The sequence below is a fragment of the Lepisosteus platostomus genome, chromosome 9, assembly GCF_059453375.1.
Source record: "Lepisosteus platostomus isolate fLepPlt1 chromosome 9, fLepPlt1.hap1, whole genome shotgun sequence".
Taxonomy (NCBI): domain Eukaryota; kingdom Metazoa; phylum Chordata; class Actinopteri; order Semionotiformes; family Lepisosteidae; genus Lepisosteus; species Lepisosteus platostomus.
Genome location: NC_142619.1, coordinates 53121140 through 53140116, shown reverse-complemented (window position 1 = coordinate 53140116; position 18977 = coordinate 53121140). Strand labels below are relative to the sequence as shown.

At 39.5% G+C, this 18977-nt stretch overlaps 1 protein-coding gene across 15 annotated transcripts in view; it reads left to right on the top strand.

Moving 5' to 3' along the window:
- Window positions 1–18977, top strand: part of cacna2d1 (calcium voltage-gated channel auxiliary subunit alpha2delta 1) — a 240725-nt gene that overhangs the window by 30845 nt on the left and 190903 nt on the right. For all 15 annotated transcript variants that reach the window (XM_088645537.1, XM_088645538.1, XM_088645536.1 and 12 more), the window contains exons 2-3: window positions 7282–7363; window positions 14916–15032. In XM_088645537.1, the coding sequence (XP_088501663.1) occupies window positions 7282–7363; window positions 14916–15032 (199 nt within the window). The remainder of the gene's footprint in view (window positions 1–7281; window positions 7364–14915; window positions 15033–18977) is intronic.

Genomic DNA, 18977 nt, shown 5'->3' with positions numbered 1-18977 from the left:
GAATGTTATTATGATTTAGTTTCCTGTTTATTTAAAACACTGCGAAAAGGAATCTAATATGTCCAGAAGCCCTGCCATACAGTACATCCGACTCCAATTTTTTTTCCTCCTGTTCTTCTGGGAATTTTTTCCTGCCTTTAGATTTTGAGCTAATGCAGTTTCTTAATTAATATTACAGTAGTTTATAGGCTATAATAAGCTATCAGTTAAGCAGTTCCATGAATTAAATTAAAACCACTGTAATCTAACATTTTATAAAAGGCGATACAAAACAAATAAAGTAAATCTTGTTTATGTTTTGCGGTAGAAACACCTGTTACTGTATCTTTGCTATATTCATAAACAGTGAATTTGCTATATGTATATTTAATAGACAAAATATAAAAAAATTGGATGAATGGAATGGAATGTGACAGTGTCTCATCTGGTAGAGGCACAGTGCTATGAACGCAGGTTCGAGGCAGGATCATGTAACCAGCTGACTGTGACCTGGATTCCCAAGAGGTGACATATGATTGGCTGAGCGTGGGATTTCTCAACCAGGGCTCTCTCCGCTCCCAGCAACACAGCAATGCTTGACAAGAAATGGAGGACATTAGTCCATCTGTTCAAGTCTGCGTCTACTTGTTTAAAAATATTTCAGTTTTTACGTTAAAGAAATCTGAGGATGAGAGAATGATCAAATTGAAGAGAATATTGCATAATAAGAGAGAATACTGTGTGACACTTAAAGTAGAACAGTATTGAGCTGAGCCATCCTTTTCTTACTGCTTTATCCAATTCAGGGTCATGGGTGATGCTAGTCCATCAGAGGGTGCACACACACACACACTCATACCAGAGCCAGTTTTCCCAGAAGCCAATTAACCAGCCAATATGTTTCTAGATTGTGAGGGACAGAGGATCATGAGCACCCAGAGGAAACCCATGGCAATGAAGGAGAACATACAAACACGCAAGGAATTTAATCCCAGCACTGTGAAGCGGCAATGCTAATCATTGCACCAACATGCCTCCCTATTATGCCGAATTCCTAGAAAAAACAATCCAGAAGTAAAACCTCTGTGTTTTACTTTTGGCCCAACAATGTCTCTGCTTGTTGCTTTATCATGTGCTCTTCCCTGTTGGAACTGATACATTCACATTTACTTACTGGTCCCATATTGTCCATAATATAAGTTGTTTCTAACATTATCTTTATTGCGATAAGAAATTCTGTACATTGCAATGGTGTGTTTTTAAAGATGCAGACACCCTGTGTTCTAGAACTGTACTGTATAATGATATTTTTGATATATTGATACATTTATCGTTGTTTGCTATCTCTTTTAAGTCACCGCATTGGTGAGACCTGGGAAAATTGGTATATTTAATCAAATAATTTAATCTGGTAAATAAAAGCTCAGGTATAACAAAACACAGGAGATAGTCTGTCTCTGGAGGTCAGGAGTTAGAGACCTCCATTAAAGCAATTCTTCAAACTCGCATGCCTCTGAATAGTAAAAAGTGCTATTACCTTTCTAAAGCAAAGGCATCGGTCACTTCTGGTTAGTATTCACTCATTCAGAGCAGGTAACAAACCAGAAAATTGGGGAGGTGGGATGTGAGGGGGGCTCACATGCTCTGAACGCCTCAGGCATTCAGTAATGAAGCTCGGCATCTCTGGAAATAGTCCATTAATATTATATTGCTGATTTAATTCAGGGGCACACTTAAATCAGCTGAGCCTTTCATTTTCTTACACCAGTTATTTCACTTCAAATGGGCTGAAATCATTTTGGAACACAAAAGAACATATTCAATGGTAATTTTCTCCAAAATGTTATTACACCATCAAAACGAAATAGCTTGTTTCCATCCTCCCCCCTTATTATGTCATTATGTCAGAGATGCAACACATGAAAAAAGTAGGTTAAGTAGGATGAATAGTATTTAATGCAAATAAAGGTATACAGTCGATTTCAGAAAACATTGAAATAATTTCAATAGGTGAAATATACCATTGCTTGACAAACTGCATTTGAAGATAGGCATTTGATACAGTTGACATCTACAAGCATTACTTACAGTACTGTATATAATGGATAAGTAATCATCGATACAAAAGAACAGATCCAGTATATGTTACTGCCTTGTTCTCACATTATTCAAAGTTTACACTATTTCCTCGTAAGAACAGGGGAAAGGTTACAAGAGAGGAGGAAGCCTTTCCGCCAATCTAACTCATTTTGTAACTATTAGTTAATTGATCTGAGAATATCATCCCGCCAGTCCTTGAAAGAAGCATGGGCTTTGACAACCAGGTGTCACACCCTCTGCAGCCAGAGGGCGCTCCTAATCTGTCCTGTCCCTACTTTCCTGTGCATTGCTGTCCTTCCGGTGTCTCTCTCTCTGGGGCTATATATTTCCGGGTCTCTCATTCACCTTCACTCAGCATTGACGTTCGGATGTCCTGAGACCCACCTAGCATCCAGGCCGCCCCGTGTCCGCTGCCTGAGGGCATTGGTTTCTATATGACTCCTGAATTGCTGAGCCCGGGCAAATACCCTGTTCCGCCGCTACGCATACAGTATGGGTCTTTTTCCGCTCTCCGACCTCTCCACAGTTCGTCCATTCCGAGATCCGTGACACCAGGCTGGGTACCCTGTTCCATGCTCAACATAGCCCTTTGCCTAAAGAAACTGCCTACTGTTTCCTCTGCTTTGTGCTTCACTGTTAAACAATTTGCACTGGAAAAATAGCCCCAGATCTTCTTCCAGAGGAAGCTGGCTGCTCCTTCCATGTTTTCCAGCTGCTATCCCGCTCCGGGCCAGCACATGAGCAAAAGCTTTCCCAATAATAAACAGAGGTAGACATTAATAATTAATCGTGTCTTCTTCACTTAAAACTGTGTATCTCTGGAGTTAAGTGACAGTTCTTTTAAGTTAGCGCATTCTGCTATTTCCACCTGAGCTCCTCAAGCCCCAGAGGCGACAGAGTTGGCAACATCAGATTGAGTAACTGGACAACATTTGTGTTCAGAGAGAGATATACTGTACAGTATGCAGGATAGTAAAGGGTTAAGTAATTATAGTGATTTTAATTAGAAATTATAATGATTGAATTGTTCTGCTGTGTGTGTGTGGACAAAGAGGATCGCAAACAGCATTTTTAGGATGCAGAAGAGAAGCAGTAATATGTTTCACAGGAATGAAACATAGAAGATGTGTTGTATAAGCTGTGCAAACGGGAAAGATGGAACCTGTTTTTTTCTCATCCCATTTTCTAATTTTGCTTACTCCTGGTGAGGGTCACAGACTGTTTGTTATATAAATAGAACCCTTTTGGGATGACTTCCAAAAATAAACTGAAAGTCCCACTTACCCAGATGCTAGGAACAGTAACCTTAGATATTTCTCTGTGCTGCTTAAACTGTACTGTAAGTCTCAGTAGGGGGTTAGAAGCATGCGTTTTCACAGAGCTAAAACTGTCCTGTTCTAAATCCTTCTTTTTTTCTCTAGCCTCCACTGAGCTGATAGAATTCAAGAAAAATATAATAAACATGCAAATACATAATCTTGTCTTATGTTAAATTAAATGACCTCACACAAATACTGTATATAACTTTGCATGAGGAAAAACATCATAGAGGAATCAGATGCTTTGTAAATCTCTGAGTAATGTAAGTATAATACGTTTTGGGTTAACTTGCTTGATAAGGGGGCAGCCACCTGGCCATGGGATGAGGAGGTTCGCCCCCCCATTCAGAGAGAGGAGTTAACCAAGGGGAGATATCTGGGCGCAACACCTCCTTCTCCACGCTCTGGCCCTCCTATCTGCATGGAACAGGCTGAAGAGTAACTAATTCGTGAAGAGGACCTGATGCCACTGCTGAGGAGTCCATCGCAGCCTCTGTCTGGCCCGAGCCAGTCAGGTGTGACGTCTAGGAGGTGTGAGCAGAGGGCCTCTGACAGGCCGCCTTGCTCTAAGGCCAGCAGCATGGAGCCTCACTGTCCTGTCACTGATGTGGGCATTGTATCTGCCGGCAGTTTCGGCAGCAGTACGAGTGGCAGATCTAAAAATGATCTCTCAGATGGACCAGTCTGATGTGTCGGTCCTGCTCTGGTGTGGTCACTTGAGGGTGACCGGATCTTGGATGGCCATCTGTCCTGCCGGTCTGCTGAAACCTTCTCTGCAGTTGGGACACAGTGGAGCGGCTTCCTCCATAGTGTCTGGCAATGCTGGCACATGACATGCCTGCCTGCAGCATGCCAATGGCCCCCTCCCTTGCTTCTGGTGACATTTGAGCCATTATGGAATGAACAGAAAACTGACTAAGTGTGGCCTTTTTCTTGCGGTGACCTAAGCTTTGAATTAAGGCCTTTTTAAAGGTGACCTGATCAGGCATTGTTCCATCTGTAGTTCAGGTGGGTAGCTGCGTCAGCATGCGTAGGCTGCAAAGGAACAAGTAATAGGTTTATTCCATGCTGAAAAAAAGAAGAAAGAGAACACAACGTTTCGGCCGTGGAGCCTTCTTCAGGTGAGAAGGCACCAGCCTTCTTCAGCCACCTGAAGAAGGCTCCACAGCCGAAACGTTGTGTTCTCTTTCTTCTTTTTTTTCAGCATGGAATAAACGTATTACTTGTTCCATTGTTCCATCTGGACCTCATTGGGTAAAAGTGCACCTATCGAGCTTTCGTGTGATTGGCAAGTTGTAATGCCTCGCTGCAGAAGTTGTGTTGCTGGTGAGAGGGCTTAAAACAAATTGACAACTTTTTATGAAAGCACGTAAGCTATAATGATAGTATTCTCATTTCAGAAAAAAATTGCGTTTCTTTTTTTCCATCAGTATATAACAAATGTCAGAATGTCTGATTATAATGATTTTGATTTAGAAAAGCTGGATGTGATTAATTCTTTGGCATTAACCCTCCCGAATTTCACAGTTATTAATTAATTGACAATTATTTCATAAACATACTTGAGCAGTATGCAACCTATGATAAACCAAAGTGGACAATGTTAAATTGAATTAAAAAAAATAAAGTCTGTAAGTGAAAGCATCCATATCCTGTGATTCTGATTTTGTCAAACGGGATTTGAATTTTGAAAAAAACTACAGTATCGACAAGGCCGTTTCTTATTGCTTTTAAATCTTTAAAAAATGTCCTTTTAAAATTAACATGGAATTTCTCAATTAAATTATGCCAGAAAACATTTGGAACCCACCTAAAGCTCATTTTGTCACGCCCTCTGCAGCCAGAGGGCGCTCCTTCTCTGTCCTGTCCCTAGTTTCCGGTCTTCTGTCCTTCCTGTCCCTCTCTTTCCCTTGGGCTATATATTTCCGGGTCTTGCACTCTGTCCTCGCTCAGCATTGACGTTCGGATGTCCTGAGACCCGCCTAGCACCAGGGCGCCCCACGTCCGCTCCCTGAGGGCATAGGTTTCTATACGGCATTCCTGAACTCTTTGCACTTTGAGCCCGGGCCTTTTTCCCGTCTCGCCGCTACGCATATGGGTCTTTTTCTGCTCTCCTGCTCCCCACGGTTAGTCCCTTTGGACGTCCGTGACAGAATGCTGAGCCACCTAATGACCCCGCGAGCGGCGCTTTTTTTTGTCTTGCCGCAGTTTTTTTTTTCTCTGGGCTGTTTTTTTTTTTTCAGTTCCTCTATTCTAATCACTGGATATCACTCCGATCTTCCGTGCCTGTGAGCGGGTCCTGTACCTGGCTTTCCTCGGGTAGATCACTCCGATATCAGTGATTGAATGTTGAGCTGGCTTGCCTATTCTTATTACTGGATATCACTCCGAGCTTCTGTGTCTGGAGCGGGTTCTCCTGCCTGGCTCTTCCTGGTCTGGCTCTCTCCGATATCAGTGATAGAATGGTAAGCTTTCTGCCGTTCCTCCATGCCTTTCGCTGGATATCACTCCGGGCATCTGTGTCTGTGAGCGGGCTTCGGTCTGGCTTTCCTCTGGTTGTCCACTCCGATATCAGCGTTAGTATGTGAACGTGCCCATTCGCCGTTCCTCCATTCTTTTCGCTGGATATCATTCCGGGCATCTGTGTCTGTGAGCGGGCTTCGGTCTGGCTTTCCTCAGGTTGTCCACTCCGATATCAGCGTTAGAATGTGAACGTGCCATTTGCCCAATCTGCGGTATTTTTCCCCGGGGTTTTTGTGTTTTTTTTTCTTGTTTTTTGCCTTTTTGTTTTGATTTTTTTTCTTCCTGGTTTCCCCTCCTTTTTGGTCCCCCCTGCTCTCTGTGTCTCGGAACTTTGGTTCCTACCTGTTTTTGGTTCCTATCTGTCTTGTGTGGTTTGTCTCCCTGGTCTTTCCCAGGTTTTTGTCTGTTGGGTTTGTGCTTGTGTACTTTTTTGTTTTAAGTCTCCGGAGCTCTTCTCTACCCCCCCTTCCTCCACCCAATAAAGGTGTATACCCCGGAGGAAGGGGTAGCTCTCAGCCGTGGATTCCCGGAGGTTTCCTTTCAGTTAAATGAGGTTTTTCCTCCCCCCAGTGCTGTGCAGCTTATTTATTTGTATGGGCGTCGGGAGCCGCCCATGAAGGGGGGGGTACTGTCACGCCCTCTGCAGCCAGAGGGCGCTCCTTCTCTGTCCTGTCCCTAGTTTCCGGTCTTCTGTCCTTCCTGTCCCTCTCTTTCCCTTGGGCTATATATTTCCGGGTCTTGCACTCTGTCCTCGCTCAGCATTGACGTTCGGATGTCCTGAGACCCGCCTAGCACCAGGGCGCCCCACGTCCGCTCCCTGAGGGCATAGGTTTCTATACGGCATTCCTGAACTCTTTGCACTTTGAGCCCGGGCCTTTTTCCCGTCTCGCCGCTACGCATATGGGTCTTTTTCTGCTCTCCTGCTCCCCACGGTTAGTCCCTTTGGACGTCCGTGACACATTTGGTGGCAGTAATTAATTCTATTCATTTTCTCCTTAGTATCGCTTTTGCCACTTTCCTTAAAACTTTTTGCAGTTGCATGTTCACCAAAAGAAAAAGCAAAGAAACACTTCTGAGAGAAATAAAAAAAAACATGTTGTTTTGCCTCTCTTTGATGTAGCACATCCATTAGAAGAAGAAAAGGGTATAAACAAATAAAAAAAGGCAATATAGTGCTCATGAATGTCAATGCTGACCTTTTAACACGAAAACACTTTGATCTGAAGGAGGCTGTTAGCCAAAGCAAGATCCATGGGCATCAAGACAACACGAAGGATGAAATGTCACGTTTCATTCGTGCTTATGATCTTTCGATATCCCCGCTGTTCACCTGACTGGACAATCTCTCCTTCATTTACAGGATCAAAGCTTGGGTGGACAAGATGCAGGAGGAGCTTGTTACCTTAGCTGAAACTGCAAGTGGGGTAAAGCACCTTATCCAGGTGAGTTAAAACACTTCAATAAAGTCCATTAGGAGCCTTCAACTGAAACTCCTAATGGAATCCGTCGGGGGAACACAACTTCAAAGATTTGTCATTTGTTCCCTTTCCACTCGTTTTATAGGCCTTCAGATGTGAAACCAATGCAAACCCATCCTTTGTTCATAGTAGAATATACTGTTGCACGTCTTCGCCTGAAGGCTAAAATGCTATAATATGAATATCCTTCAGCATGAAAAGATGACTGAAGATTTGAAAAAAATAGTTACTTTGGCATCAAAAAAGCTTTAGTATTAAATGTTCTCATAAAGAAACCCTTTGGCTACTAAATAATTGGTTATTTAGCATTTTATGTTTTTTTTCCCTATGTTTTGTGTATTTGTACATCAGTAAATATTACCCCATGGCTGGCCTCAGAAAAGATGATGTATCATAAAGTTAAATGCTCTGGTTGTGAACATTGCAAGGAGCTATCGATCTAAGAAAATGAGATCAACATATCTTGCTGACGCCTTTATCCAAGGCAACATGCATTTTTTTTTTACAAAAGCCAACGAACTTTAAAGAATCAACATAATACAAATTATGATAATAAGTAAACAAAATACCGTACCTTTTTATCTGAGAAAAAGAGGCACTTTTTTGTAAAAGTTGTGGGACAGTGGAACAAGCACCCAAGCCTTCTGTTAGTAGCTGGTATCCAGACCTCTTTCAGGAAGCAACTACATGAGAGACTGGGTTCAAATAACTACTAACAACTCAACAAGTCTTTTTTTGTTGTTATTGTGAATAGACTGCACTCCCCATAAGTATGGTGTGGAGGTATTCCTGACCATGTGATCTTCAGGGCTCCTAGGATATAGTTTAATCATTATATTTTTTTAGTGGATCTCTCTATAGATCTCAGCCATCACTGGGTAACCAGCACATAAGCTGTGATTACTTATACACTGGAAAACAAATATAATTAGTAGTGCAAATCTGTATAATGACAAAGATGAGTTCAAAGATATTGTGCTCTATCCCGACAAATGCAACCTATTTTGCAGAAACTGCAATTTATTATTGAACCACATATAAAAGATAACAATCCACCAACATTTAAAATCACAATAGCAAACAAAAGGAAAGGCTGAGATTGTCACTAGTGAGAAACATCCTGTAATTTACAATTCAACAGAGGCATTGGTCTGTACAAGTATTCCTTTGGAAAATCCAACCAACCCAAGATTTCTCAACAAATGCAATAAATGACAGGTCTATTCCAACAGCAAGTCATCTGAGAAAGGAGTGTTTACCACTGATTGCTCAACAAAACAAATTTAAAGAACCGATGTAAATGTCTGACTTTGTCTGTTTGGTTACCAACTGATCACAGATCACAATATTTTGCATGTTTTGTTTGTTATATCATTATGAGGAAAGCCAAGTATGGGTTAACTGAAAGCAGATTCTATTTATCTGCACTCTGTAAATTAGTCCTTTTTGTCACAGGGCATTGTGAAATGTATACAGTAAATGCACATGAAGTGGATTTAAAAATTTGACTGGATTTGTATTAGATAATACCAGTTACAAGATCAAAGCATACAATGGCATTCTTCAAGTTCTGTACTTTTGACATGTAATGTCCATGTACTGTAGTAGCTCTTGTGCGCATGTGGAAAATAATTTCTTGAAAGCGGGCAACTTTAAAAAACTTTGGGAAATGTGGTCCAAAAAAGAACATCTGAGATGTGCAATCAAACAGAAAGGTGGCACCCTGCCCACAAAACTGCATCTTGAATAATTTACAATATGATGGGCCACTTTATATTCTGCTGCAGAATACCATTCCAGGTACATTAATTTATACCCAGACTTTGTGGAAATGTGAAGTCAGAACATAGCCGAAAGTTGTACAAGGTTGAGAAACTCAGCTCTCAGTGATTGTAACTGAATTACAGTCCCTCTGACTGCCATAAATTTAGGGTCTATAACACATGCTATATAATACAACTAAGGCCAATTAATAAAGGTAATAAGGTACCCTGTATATGCAGTATTGGCACAGCAGATGTACAGAACAGACCACACAATAAGCAAATGTTATGTTAAAACTTTTTTGCCCTAATCAAATAGAAAAAGCCTTTCATATAAAATGTTTATAAACATCTTAGTGTATTTAGGATATGCAACCCAAAACAGCTTTTCAGTTTGGTTGTGGATGATGAATATAAATCTAAGTTGGACAGATACTATAATACCACCCACAAGGAAAAGGCTATGGAACGTGTTTGGGTGTATTTTGTGATTTTCTTTCATCTCTTCACACAAATCATAACTATACGGTCAAGACATAACAGTATATACATCTTCCTGCAGATTATTTTAATTTATTGCTGCATTTTTGTGATTCTGCTGTTGTGGTAAAAATGACCCTCAGGACAGAGAAATATGTCAAATCTTCAGTTTTATTTACAGCCGACAGTTAATGGCAGCTTAACTGGTTTTCACTCCAGGAGCTTCATTTGGAAGGTGTACTATCCAGCAAATTACCTCCAAATTTGAAAGTTCATCATGACAGCTACAGTATACAAGGTTTATATGGCTTATATAAATTACTTGTTTGTCTTAAATTCTACTAATACCTTATTCACGCTAGATAATGGGATGAAGCACCCAGCTGGTGATTTTCCAGTGACCTCCATTCCCTGACTAAAGTTGTGATATCCAAGAACTCTTGCTTTTGCCCTGCCTACTGTATGTCACAGTACTCCTTCATTCTTTCTCTCACGAGTCATCAATAAGTTCAAGTTAACCCTCTGTCTACCCCACCTTCTGCACCACTTCACTATTGACAACATAACGACATGGTTTCACCAGCCGCTTTTGGTCAAACAACATGAAATGGCTTATAGGCTGATGGCAGTACCTGTTTATAGTCCTTGCTGTGCAATTGAATGCAAGTAAAACAATTTGTCACCTTTACTGATGCAGTTTTCTCCTGCATTTCCAATTGCACACATGTTGTTTTAGTAAAAGTCTTGGGCTATGTCATAATTGAAGACGACCAACGTTTTACAAAGCTTCACTAACACAGCATGGTGTTCAACTGAATACCTACGCGGTCTTGTTTTGGAAAGGTAACGAGTGATGGAAATCAGCCTCTCGTTAGCACTGATAATGCAGATCTCCGTTATGCTGCAGGGCAGTGCGATTCAGTAGAGGTGTCAGTGATGAGAAATGTTGGAAAACATTTGCTGCCTGTCTTAACCCTCTCAGACACCTTACATATTAAATTACTTATGCCTCATCTCCACTGCCACCACAACTGCGCTGAGGATAATAATTCATTGTATCTGTATAACTCTTTTAATCCCAAAGCACATTACACAAGGTAGGGAAAACACCACAGAAGTGCGGTCCTGTCTTGACTGACATGAGTGAGCCTATATGTTCCAACAGGCCCACTACATAGCAGATCATGCACAGTTAATTGAGTTAAGGTGGAACTTTAAATAGTCAAGATTGTCCAATTCAAGAGCCAGGACCCATTATTTAATAGCCTACTCTTTCAATAGTGCCATGGAACCTTTAATGACCATAGTACAGTAGTTAGGAGCTTGGCTTAGCTGTATCTCCTGCAGTACAGTATCCCTGCAAAGTATTCTTCCCTGACATTGGATTACTCGACCTTGGATGTCCCAAGTCAATCAAAAAATGCCAAGTGTGGCCACAGCTGGAAGTTTTTGACAAAGAAAGTGATAGTAGAGCTTTATTCAGAAGAAGACGCTCGATCAAAGTAACTGATATTAAACATGGAAGGAAAGAATATTGCTATTGGTAATTTGTGCTAATGGTTAGCTTAAATCACCCTTTGATTTATGTCTATGTCTATAATTTAAGTTATTATAAATAACGGAGTACAAGAAAGTTTTATACACACTAACTTTTAGAATAAAAAAGAGCAAACAAGTGACTTGTTTTTCAATGTATATGTAACTAAATATCTAAATAAAATAAACATTTTAAGTTTTCTATAAATTTTTTTCTTCATGTTAAAAAACAGCACCTTCAAAACTAGGAATTAAGCACTGTTATTCTTACTGATTTCTGCATTAAATAGCTGAATTTGTTTTTTAAACTAAAACAAATAGTGTTTGACCTCACAGGAAAAAATCCTGGGGAGTCAAATTCCACTATTGGTTTTAGCTATGTATTATAAAATATGATTTTTGTAAAATATCAATACATATTATGTAGGATTGATATTAAGCTCTTAATTACTTTTAATGCTTTCATTACTCCAAAAGCCACATGGAACAAAACTTTAGGCGGGCAAAACTCAACCAGCCCAGAATGGAATTTAGCCAGGACACTGGGGTTCACACCTCTGCGTCTTTGACAAGCGCCTTAGAATATTTAATTCCAACTTGTCAGCACCTCGATTTAACATCAAAACACAGCGTCTCTACTGCACTGTGTCCCTGGCCACCATACAAGGCCACTGGATTGGACATTCTGGTAGAAAGGGATGAGCTGAAGGATTTGACAAATCCCCTTTCTTCTGATGACAACCTTAGCTAACTGTCTCTGTCAAGTTGATTTGTACCTGCGTTGCCATCAGAGAAAACAATTACTCCCAGATTTCAAAACCGTGTTTTGCTGACATAACATATATGTACACTAAATAAGCAATGATAAAAAATAGCATGTCAGACACCGACACATTTAATCATGTGAAGATGACAGTCTTTCACGCTGACAATCCTACATTGTTAGCCAGCAGTTGAGGTTGTGGAATTTTCCATACTGGTAAAAGCTATTTACTATCATTAGTTTTATGAATTACTTTCACTGTATGCAAATAAGGAAAAAGAAGCATTTTAATGGAATTGCTTTCAATCACTTTAATATAACCACCCTCCCACCTAATCCTCTTTCAGTGCTTCAGTCAAATTCTGATTAACAAGACTAGACAATTAACACATTGGTGCAGTGGTTAGTATTGCTTTCTTGCAGTGCTTGGGCCCTGGGTTCAATTCCAGACCTGGACCGCTATCTGTGTGAAGCTTGTATGTTCCCCTGTAATCCAGTTTCCAGTTTCCTCCCTTAGTCCAAAGACATACTGGTAAGTTGGTTGGCTTCTGGGAAAACTGGCCCTGGTGTGAGTGTGTTCTATAGACCCAAACCACAGCTGGTTGCAAATGAATCACCTCTGCCTCTGTTGATTTCACTCACATCTAAAAAGGCTATGTAATTTAGGGTACTTAGGGTTAAAGGTTGACAAGACTAGACCATGTCATGAATGAAGAGGTGCGAAAAACACTCAAAGTCGCCCCAGTCACTGAGAAAATGAGGGAATCGCGCCTGCGATGGTATGGACACGTGCTCCGCAGCAATGACACATCAGTGGCAAAGACGCCCTCGAATTGAATGTGGAAGGCCGCCGGCCCCATGGACGACCATTTACGCGCTGGCTGGACCGGCTGAAAGACAAAATGCGCCTCGCAAAAGTCACCTGCCCAGACACCGCAGACCGTACGAAGTGGAAAAATCGGTGCAAACAAGCAGACCCCACATAAGTGGGAAAATGCAAAGAAGAAGAAGAAGACTTAGGGTTAAGGGTACTTTACGTAAGGATACTTAGCTTTTAATGTATGTAGTACATTTGTTTATATGCATTATTAAGTTGAAGAAAAGACAGAATGGGCAAATTCTTACATTTTTAACTCATATTAGATTTTTAATTTAATAATTACTTTTATTTTGTACTATTTAAACTGATCTCCATACTTATTCACCCTTCCTGTCGGTCATTCAGTCTTTGCACCTATCACCCGATTTATTTGGGCAGATTTTGAAATTTAGGCTACATTCTATTTATGTATTTACAGATCAACACTGCATTATTAAAAACATGTAATTTAATGACCGCACCAGGTACTGCTTAATGGGTACTGAATCTTAAAATGGGGTGGGATGAATCATTGAATTACATTTATTTTGATTAAATTATTCTTGTCTTTCAGTATAATCTAACAAATGCTTTATGTCATGATGAACATGAAATGTCCCTGATCTAAATTATAAAAATAGCAAGGAATCAAAATGGTATTTCTGTTATATCCACCCCTCTTCTGAAACTTTATGGTACATACAGACAGTACAGTAGTCCTTAGTTCCCATCTCTTGTGAATTATGTTAATTTTCTTTTAGAATTAATTCTGTTATGGCACTGTAAAGCACTCATTCAAGTTCCACTTCTTTTAATTCTCACATACTGTATATCTGTAGACCCTAGGAATTGTAGCAAATCCTCTTTCTTAATGTGTTCTATTGTGATTTGACAATCTCTTCACAATCCACTGTGTACACCTGAGATGCAGGTGTATTCCTGCAGTATTCCTGCATTTACATGCTTTTCCCAGATTAAAGTCACACTCTGGGGAGTGAAAAAGGTTTCTTGTCACAGAATGGTTTTCCCTGTCCACTAAATAGAGGGGCAATAAAACATTTTGTTTTTGAAACAAGAAACTGCTTGAGTACCTTCCCGAGGCTAATGCTGTAACATGAATTTACCTTTTGTATCTTTTTTTATATCAAATAAAATGATAGGCACTGTACATTTAGTCAAGAATTGGAATTTAAGTGATCCAACACCATGGGTAACAGACATACCGTAAGTCTGAGTTCAGGTCTCCATGACAACTATCTACAAATAATCTATTAAAACATTGCTAGGTTTAGAGGTATTGGCTCAGGATATGGTTGGGATTAAAGTTTTTATCAACATCTAATTAATCGATAATAGAGTCTGATTATGATCAAATTTAAGTTCTTCTATGTTACTCCTAATCTAAAGTGTTAATCAGATCTCTAACACTAAAGGCCTGATAGATTCCAAACGTACCTTCATTTTGATGGAGACTTAACTGGTGACTTCTACACAGACATGAGCAAATACGGTATTTAACACTGAAAAAGACCTGGTCATTCTGGAGTTACACACACCACTGGTGAATTTAGACATGGGATCCTGCAACAGAATTAGACATTGTTTGCTATAGATAATTAATTGTGTCCAGTCTCCTGGTATGTAAATTGTATTATAAGAGTTCTGAGAGACTTTACCGAGGGGCTTTTAGAGTAGCAACTTGACTACAAGAATAATCTTCAATCCCTTGTTTTTGAGTTTAGATTCATTGTTATCTTCACCATGAAACGATGAAATTAGAGAATACTTTAAAATATGAAGGTATATAAATTTAAAGTAAAAACTTTTTTCTTCTTCAAAGAAAAAGCTCTGGATTTGTTACTGTACACACTCTCCTGTAATTACAGTGATAAAATAAAGGTCCAGTAAATGAGGAAATGACCTTGATTCCCATAAGGTTGTCAGATGGAAAGGACACATTATTGTGTTTATACTTGAACAGAAAAAAAAATATAGTGTGGTATGTATACAGAATTCTAGAAATGTAATGTCTTTTTATAAACATGCCAATCACCGGTAATAGTAAACTTGTGAAACTTTTGGATTATAAAACTGGCGTCACTGTTTTCTCTCTAGATCTTTACGGATAAAAGAAAGCTCTACAGTGTGGAAACAAATAACGCCAGTCAGCTCGTGGAAAGTGCAGCCAGAAATATAGAGAAGCTTCTTCTCAACAGATCAAGGGCACTGGAGGTGAGTGCATTTGATTATCTTATATAATTTTGGTAAGTTTGCTTCTTTTGTGGGCATTTATACTGTATCTGTAGGATTTAAATTACAGGATTCTCCCCAGTAAGTGTCCAGGGGGTAGAGCTGGCTGTAAGCTTCAAGTAGAGCTGGTTAAAGACCCTCTTAATGTTACCATTTCAAGAGTAGATATCTCACTTCAGTGCAAGGAAAGACAATGTATGGGAAGGCTATTACCTGTATGTAAATTTACATTGATGTTGTGTTCTGATCAAAAAAGTGCTTTTGTTGGGATAGGGAGATGGAGATTCCACCTAGCCTTCTGGTTTTCTTTTGTAGCAACTTTTTTTTTGCTTTCCACGTCAATGGGACATAAGGTCATACATGCATGATTCCTGAATCATTTTGATTATTTCCTAAACATTTTCCTAATATGCTTATGGGTAAAGCAAGGAAAGTTACAAGACCCACAGCATATAACTTACAATGATCCTGCACAAGAAGCATGCAAAGATGATTTAATGAATGATGAAATATGTCTTGCTGTTGCACTGGATTTATTTGGAACAATGTCTAACCAGTTTCATCCAGTACAAGACAGCTCACATCCTTTATATGTACTGTAAACATTCACTTGGTTTCAAAACAATCATACACTTTAAATAAATACAGTGCTCTACATTCATTCTTAACCTTCATAACTCCAGCTCACCGCAATGTGATTCTCTTGAAATTTGCCTAAAGGCTTTATATATACAGTATAGAATAATTTATATATACAGTAGGTATATATGATTGGATAGTGCTTTTCTGTACACTCCACTCAAAGCACTTTACAGGTAATGGGGACTTCCCTCCACCACCACCAATGTGCAGCCCCACCTGGATGATGCGACGGCAGCCATAGTGTGCCAGAACGCTCCCCACACATCAGCTGTCAGTGGGGAGGAGATCAGAGTAATGAAGCCAGTTCATTTATGGGGATTATTAGGAGACCATGATTGGTAAGGGCCAATGGAAAATTTGGCCAGGACGCCGAGGTTACACCCCTACTCTTTTCAAGAAACACCCTGGGATTTTTAATGACCACAGAGAGTCAGGACCTACAGTAGGTTTTACGTCTCATCTGAAGGACAGCGCCTGTTTACAGTATAGTGTCCCCATCACTATACTGGGGCATTAGGACCCACATGGACCGCAGGGTGAGCGCCCCCTGCTGGCCCCACTAACACCTCTTCCTGCAGCAACCTTAGTTTTTCCCAGGAGGTCTCTCATCCAGGTACTGACCAGGCTCACACCAGCTCAGCTTCAGTGGGTTGCCAGTTGTGAGTTGCAGAGTGATATTGCCTGTACTGAAGCTGGTGTTAGGAATAACATATAGTGTTTGATTAAATATCTAATAATTACTGTACTTAACATTTTTATTTTTTAAGTCTTAATGCTCACAGATGTATTTATCTGTATATTTATAGTAATGTCACTGAATCAGACATACAGTAGTGGATTTTGGCACAATAGATCAGACAGTGTAAAGGATGCTCTAGATTAAACTGCCTGAAGCTATGAAACCTTCAGAAGCTTGTCAGATCTTAAAGAATAGTTGTTTGATCTTTTAAAATACATTTGTCACTTATTTTAATAAGCCATGTGCAAATTGTATTGTATGATTGGCTCAATTAATCTTATTGTGCATGTCAATGAAGATTCCCTGGCAGGGCATATACTTTATGTATTAATTATATGTCCCACAATGCTGTTGCACTGAAATTACAGGGCTCATAAGGATAAGAGGGAATACCTAACGAACTGCCAAACCATAATAAATTCTTTATTAAAAGATTAATAAATAAAATATTAAATAGGTCCCTTGAGATTTTTAATAAAATCATAAATCAGATCATTATTGGAAGTTGTAATCCTTGCAAAGGTGTGAGGCTTTTGTCAAAAGTCTTCAAGTCTTCATCCTCCCACAATTTCTGCTGTTCTGTTCCATTTGTACTCTACAAATTGAATTTTAACTGAGCTGTGGTAGTACTTCCATAGAACAGACAAGCAGACACTATCTACAATTGAACTATAAGTACGTAAGAAAGGTATCAAACACGAGGAGGCCATTGGGTCAGTTTGGTAATAAGTGAACTGATCCAAGAATCCCATCCAGCTGTCTCGTGACAGAGCCAAGGATGACAGCATTAATAACATGGCAGAGTTCCTTGTTCCAGGGTCCCACAACACATTATGTAATGAATTTGCTGCTGTTCTCAGTTTTTATTGGACTTCCACTTAGTTTAGATTTGTGTCTTCTGGTTTGTTTCACTCTTTATTCTGAAGAAGTTCACTGGGTTGACTTTGTAGATACCTTTGGATCATTTGAATACTTGCATCAGGGGCCTTCATAGTCATCTCTGTTCATAACTAAATCTGTTAAGCTCTTTCATCTCTTTAAAAGGCAATATTTTTTATAAGCAGCCCTTTCAAGTGCATCCTTCTGTATATTGTATTTATATTTTGTGCTGTGCTGCCCTCATGTAATATTAAGCACTTATAGAACACTTTTAAAATCTACATTACATGTCTTCAGCCAAGTGCTTGTCTTGAATTGTATCTAAATATGTTTGCGTTTTACTTGCTTCCATAGTGTTTTCTAGTCATTATACTTTTTAGATCTGCAAACCTGACTCATTTATTAACTGTATCTTTTCTCTCTCTCTTGCATAGCAAAGTCTTCACTGATTTTAAATGTGCTGGTATTGAAGCTAAATAACACATTCTAATTATAACACAGACTCATACAGTAACAGTGCATGGGACATCCTGCAAGAAATTCAGCCAGCAAATGAATCCCCTCGTGTTTATTGAGTACAAAAGACTGAGTACAAAGTACTGCTCCCCTTCCTTGTTTTGATGTCAAGAGTTTATTTTAAGTTTTACAAATAGCAACACTTTTGTCTGTTTAATTCCACAGTAATTATTTTTGCAATTATCTCTGGTCAAACCCATAGAGAACATGTCGGAATGAGTTCACAGTTTTTCAGGAATAAATGATTTGGATGCCTCTAGCTTGGAGTATCTAAAGCAATACACTATGTCAGATTTTAATACTTCCAGTAGAAATTAACAAGCTATCTATGCAGCTGTTTTAGTATAACAGTCTATCAACTTGTCAGCTAAGTTGCCTCACACTGTCATTAACTCCATAGTACCAGACCACCCATGTGCACAGTGTGCTGCTGCTTAATGAAAGGATAATAGCTAGGAATCTTAACATATCAAGGAACGCTGCATATTAAACTGATCTGTCGCCTACTGGGTAAAGTATATAGAACTTGAATACAATTTAGTATGCCTTATGAGCTTTAAGGTATGGCATAGCAGATGTCATTCCTTGTGATAGCTGGTAGCTTCCGGGCATGACTGCGTGGTGCAGATGTGCAAGGTTCTCTTAAGGTACTTGGCACTTCACTCAGAATCCACACTCACTCTGAGTTCTGAAGAGAGTTGATACAGAAGATGTTGGGTTGGCATGAAGAGAGCCTGGTGAAATCAATGCCATCTGGTACTGTGTCTCTGAACCTTAGTGAATTCGAAAGAGCTCAACAACGTCACTTTAGAGTGTGAATGCTATTGCATCTTTTGTCACTAACAGATGCGGTACTTGTTGCATATAAGAATTGTCAGTGAAAATGCTAGATTGTGCAAAAATGTGCTTTAAGAGAAAAAGAAGGCGTCTTTGTAAAATCGTAGTGTCCATCTCCTGCATACCAGTATTGAAACTCCAGAATGAAATATGAATGTTTTTCTGCAGAGTAGTTATATGTAGAATTTGTTAGGGCTGAACAACAAAGCGTCAAATCTGTAATTGCATTACCTACAGCTCTTGCATTTCCATCCTTTTTGTGTGAATATAACTTACTACAGTTGAAATATACTATAATCTAAACACATATAACA